At 33.1% G+C, this 6000-nt stretch overlaps 1 protein-coding gene across 1 annotated transcript in view; it reads right to left on the reverse strand.

The window, feature by feature from the left end:
• Window positions 1-5532, reverse strand: part of LOC121380677 (sperm-associated antigen 1-like) — a 38626-nt gene extending 33094 nt beyond the window's left edge. The window contains exons 1-2 of the mRNA XM_041509616.1: window positions 5401-5532; window positions 3451-3578 (exon numbers count right to left, since the gene is read on the reverse strand). Coding sequence (XP_041365550.1) covers window positions 3451-3575 — 125 coding nt within the window. The 5' untranslated portion in view covers window positions 3576-3578; window positions 5401-5532. The remainder of the gene's footprint in view (window positions 1-3450; window positions 3579-5400) is intronic.
• Between the last annotated feature and the right edge of the window lie 468 nt (window positions 5533-6000).

Below are 6000 nucleotides of genomic sequence, written 5' to 3' on the forward strand. Positions count from 1 at the left end.
ACACCATTCCTTTTTCTAAATTTGTATTGTCGTAAAGCACCGATCGGTATATCCACTCAATTATTCCCGACCTAATTGTGAGCATGTATGTGACTAAAGTGTAGAACGGCTAAAAATTAAAGTTAATAATAAAAATCTACGAAATTCCGCAGTTGGTAGTAAAAAATAATAATGGAAGAATAAAAAGAACAAAATAATGTCCAGCTAAATTGTGGGTTTTCCCCAACCACGTAGGCTACTCCCTACCGTTCTTACAACTTTCTATCATATATCCACCATGCCAAAACCATTAAATGTGTACATATTTGACTGATAATACTTGAGTGTTTTTGCAATAATAAAACGGTAACAGCATTTAATAAAGTTTTAATTTGTAAAACACCACATTCCATTCTTCGCTCTTTACTTCCGGGTTCTATTCAATGTTATTTGTTTATCATAGTTTGACACCCAGTAGCCGATGTATTTTTCGTGCTGGGGTGTCGTTAAACATTCATTCATTCATTTACTATTCAATGTTTATTATTGCGATTTAATATGAAGATATACGTGTTTAAAACCACAAATTATTCGTTTGCAGAGTTGAGTAAATTCAACCAAATTTGTCAACAATTATTTTTAATAAATTATTTCAATGAAAAAAAAAAAAAAAAAAAAAAACCCAACCCAAACAAAATAAATAAATAAAAAATATATATTCAATGTAAAATTAAAAAATGTTTATATGTATACATGTAATAAATTTAAAAAAATCAATAACATACATATATAATTACAGAAATAAATATTAAATTTTCAAATGATGAAAAATAAATAGGAAATTTAAAATATTAAATATGTTTTTTTTGTTCTTAATTTTTCTCTTTTTTCACATGTAAGTAGAAATATAACAATGCTTTTTCACACACATTTACATGAAATTAGAAATGATAGTGGTATTGTTTTTCAATATTTATAATTTGTTAATGTGAATAATTTAATTTGTGTGGACAAAATGACATAATCCGATAGAAATTCTGATTTCACTGAGCCTGTTTTAACATAAATCTATTTGACCTACCGGTATCTAAATTTTATACTTTTCAGTACTCATATTAAGAAAAGTCCAATGTAAATAATCTTTATCATGGTTCATACACTTATTTACCAAGAAAATTCACGACTTTCCATGATTTCCACTGATAATGAAATTAACAGCAATTGAAAACTGCTTTAGACATTATACTATTTTTTCTCTCCATATATAAAAGTACACTTATGGTTTACTAATAGTTTAAAGTGAATATAGGTACAAAACCAATCAACACTAATTACATTAATTTCAAGAGATGCATTACATGCAGTATTCACACATGGCTTGTTTCAAGTTCAATGTATAATGAGTTACTTGCTTAGCATGTACATGTATTTGATAAACTGTACATAAACAATACCTATCTGGTATTTATATTTTCAGTCCAACAGTGTGTAGTCAACATACTCCCCCAAAAAGTAAAAGTATTATAAACTGGAGAATAAAATGTTGGGATTTTGCTACATTTGTCCAAAATAGTCCAGTCTCAAAAAAAAAGAAAGAAAAAAAAAAGAAATTTATTTTTGGAAGAAATATTAAAATTTCCAGTTTCAGGATATTTATGTAAATAAATTCTAGATTATAATTTGGGAAGTATTTTGTTATGGTTAGTTTGTTTTTGGGTCACTAGCAAAAACAAAACAGTTTGTTCTGTTATGCCTTAAGTATAAAAAGAAAATGCAGTTATTTGTTTACACCACCATCACAGCATCCTTTGGTAGTGTTTTTATCAGTAATTTCAGATATGCTTAGTATAAAAAGAAAATGCATCCTACATACATATTACAGCTTACAAAAGAGATACCCAACTAATAGGCCCCCTATAGATAGATTAACAAAGGAATAATCAAATGTTGAGTTTTAACAAATGAAGAAAAGAAAATTTTATTCTGCCTTGTACCTAAAAAAAATTCTGGGAACATGACTTAAAAATATTAGGTAGGGCCAGTCTAAACTAAAAAAAAAAAAAAAAAAAAAAAAAAAAAAAAAACTACATCTGTACTTTTTAACTTAAAAAAAAAAAGGGAAAAAATAATCAGGGTAAGACTTTTTTTTTAGGTAGGGTCGGTTTCAAGAAACAATTGTTTTTACACCTCAGTGGGCACTCCACATCTCACTATTCTGTTTATATTGTATGTATGCTATTTGCATGTCTCAAACTATTATTTTCTTCTTCAAATTGTGTATTAGGGGCTGTGGAAGAGGCGAGAGCCGATAGGGCCATGGTCTCCTCTTTTTTCCTGTTACTGTTCTCAAAAGTCTGGAGATGTCATAGGCCCTATGTTAAAATCTGATATTTAAACTTATTCTGGGTGAGCATGCCACCGAAACCCCACAAACAGGTTCAGGCCCTCAAATACATGTATACACACTCTCTCTCTCTCTCTCTGTCTGTCTGTCTCTCTCTCTCTCTCTCTCTCTCACACATACACCACAACCTTTTAACAAACAGCACACTATAAGTACCCCCACCCCATCCCCACTTTCAAATACACTCCACTGGCCCTGTACATAAATAAAAAAAGGTGTTGTTTCTAAAACATTTTTTCTTTTAGTCTGTGAAATTATTAATTAAAAATAAATGAATTAATTAAATAATCGACAACAAACATGATCAATGCCATGGGGGGAGGACGAACTCACCCAAACCCTCCCCCTCACCAAAAAGCAGTGAACCAAACACACAAATAAACAAATGTCCACATAGCATACATAAAAGGAAGAAAATATAATATTTCAACTAGATTTTATTAAAATAATATATAAATAATTAATTTTGTTTTAAAACCACACACCGAGAATGGATAGGTTTTTGGCAGTGACATACAAACGCCTCGTTTTTCAGCGATTCAGTTTGTTTTGTTTTTTGTTGTTGTTGTATTTTGTCATATACTAGATCCGTTATGCAGTCCAGACATTCTTTGTGCAATGCATCATCGTCTGAAAAAATATGACCACTTTTCCTGTTCGTAAAGAGGCGGACATGTAATTTTATACGACCAGTGGCTTCAAATCACACTATTGAACAGCTGTTTAAAGCGAGATTCTAGGGTGTATAGTGACGACGCTACCTCTAAGGGGGAGATAATTTCTGGGTGTACGCCATTTGTTGATACATGTAATTTCTTTTATTTTCCGATTCTGTTTTGTTGTTAAAAAATAAATAAAAATTTAAGTCAATAATATTTTGGTTTTGTTATATTCACACGGTGTCGGAAGATGAATTTTATTATATATAACACATCAGATATGTTTATTTTGACAAAAAAAATTATAATCTAGATAGCAACATTTTTTAACATTCTTACATGTAAAAGAAAATATTAGCCCAGCTTAAACCTTGGTAGCATTAACTAAACATGTAAAGCTAACTGTACCTTAAAATCCTTAAGATTCTTTCAACTTCCTTGATGTCTGTACACTTTTTAATGTAATCAAAATCAATGTGCCCTAATGGGATATCAAACCGCTTCGTCCGACTGTGCGAGAGCATTTCCTCCATTTTCTGTGAGGAAAAATCAAATAAACCCGCTTATAAACAATGTGAGACATGGACAAAGCTCTAATCTAGAATTGAAAAGGTAGAGGAAGTGACTTCTCCCTTCCCAGAAGAAAGGTATGTTTTATAAAAATAAGTGAATATTTATCGGTACATTTTGTAATGTTTCACCTTGTCCTGGGTTCATTGAGGAAAATTCGAATTTATACACTCTGCTCTAATCGTAATATTTTGATATAAAATACTACTTCTGGTAAAAAATTAAAACAAAAAATGTGTATGTTTAATTAAAAACGTGATATTATTAAGTAGTTGATAGATAATGTGTTGATAATGATAATTAATATTAAAAAGAAACTAATAAACAGTATTTTCTAGCATTACTGAAACAATGCTCGACTGGTTACAGCATATGGCGTGACATGCGTACAGTCTAGCGCCAAAATAAAAACACGGACTGATAAGGTGCCAAATGAGCTATGACAATAAACAAGTCTGGGTCTTCACGTCCATTAGGTCCAAACTATTACTGCGACTTCTGCTAATAACTTGACGACTTGAGCAGATGGTATAATATCCACCTGTTATCCCCCATTATATTAATACATGTATAAAGAGGTAACATAGTTCACTCTAATCTGAAAAGTGTAACCCTAACCCTAACTACATGTAAATCTAACTCTAACCCTAAAACTAACCCTATTAACCAAAAATAGAGGGGTACTAGTCCGAAGGGACGTAGAAAGTGTGGTTCTTTCTACCTCCGAATATTGTTACATACCCTATATATAGCTGGTATTCAAAACTTCAGAACTACCCCACCTCCCCTCCTCAACAGGCTTTGGCCCCTTGGGCCCTTAATGGCCATTGCACCCCATTCATATATTCACAGGCCCAAAACACTGTAGCTAATTTTTGTTATTTGCATTCAGAATTTACAAAATTCTTGGGAATTCACCGTATCCTTCATTACAATTCGGGGTGCAATTTAGCTCAATCGGTTGAGTGCTCACCTGAGGTGTTTGTATCATAAGATCGAAACACCTCAGTGAATCCATTCAGCTAATTGGGGGTTTTCTCATTCCAACCAGTGCACCACTACTGGTCAAAGGCTGTGGTATGTGCTTTCAGTCTGTGGGAAAAGGAAGGATGGAAATGTTTTATTTAAGGGCACACTCAACACATTTTATTTACGGCTAATATGGCATCGGACATATGTTAAAGACCACACAGATATTGAGTGAGGAAACCCGCCGTCGCCACTTCATGGACTACTCTTTTCGATTAGCAGCAAGGGATCTTTTATATGCACCATGCCATACAGGATAGCACATACCTTTGATGAACCAGTTGTGGTGTGTCTGTGGGAAAGTGCATATATATAAAAGATCTCTTGCTGCATTAGGAAAACTGTAGCAGGTTTCCTCTGATGACTATGAGTCAGAATTACCAATTATTTGAAATGTACCTTATCCAATAGCCATGATTAATTAATCAATGTGTTCTATTACCAAAAAAATTGTTTTCCTTCTTTATGATAAATAAACGTAAAAATATGGGAGGTGACAAAGTAATTAAACTAAATTACAATTTTATTATTTTTAAAGTCTTCGATAAACAGGAAATATTTAAGACTTGTCAAGCTCAGAGGTGAAACTGAAACTGAACAGTGACACCACCACTGTCAGTCTCAGTCTGACACCGACTTTTTTCTCCCTATTTTTTTGGCAAAATGTTTTTCACAATCAGTGATCAGCGAATAATTTCTAGTTCGTTGATCTATGAAGCTTAAGAAGTGTCAGACAGCCATGTTCCCTGGGACATATACCTTTTTCCTTTAAAATATTCTGTCCGAATGTTACTGCCGTGGGAAATAGAAACTAAACGCTGCCTTCGGTTTCTTGGTATCGCAAATGCGATCAGTATCGATAGTTATTGTCGTTATAATTTCTTACACACAGCACACAGTAGTGATGAAAATCAAGGTTTTTTTCTTTTCGGTAGTGGTACTTTCCAACAGTATTCGGAACACACCATCTATTTCCGTAATATTAGGCGTGTTTACTAACAGGAAGGAATATATACGAGCCGAATTTACAAAGCCTGTTTTTTGTTGTTGTTTTTTGTTTTTTTCTAAAAACCCGATTATGTTTAAGCATTGTATATATACGTAGTTACACGCGTGTAAGACATAAACAGGCTTTGTAAATTCAGCCCTCTATGTTTAACAACACGTTAGCAAATTTAAAAAATCATTTACTGTATGCGAGACAAGGAGTGAATATGAGAGAGAGAGAGAGAGAGAGAGAGAGAGAGAGAGAGATGGGGGGGGGGGGGAGAAACTGCCAGATGGTAGAGTTCGCTTTGTGTTAAAAACATAAGTGTATGAGACAGGGGCAGGGGGCGGGCAACTTCTCTACCCAGGACT

The sequence above is a fragment of the Gigantopelta aegis genome, chromosome 9, assembly GCF_016097555.1.
Source record: "Gigantopelta aegis isolate Gae_Host chromosome 9, Gae_host_genome, whole genome shotgun sequence".
NCBI lineage: Eukaryota > Metazoa > Mollusca > Gastropoda > Neomphalida > Peltospiridae > Gigantopelta > Gigantopelta aegis.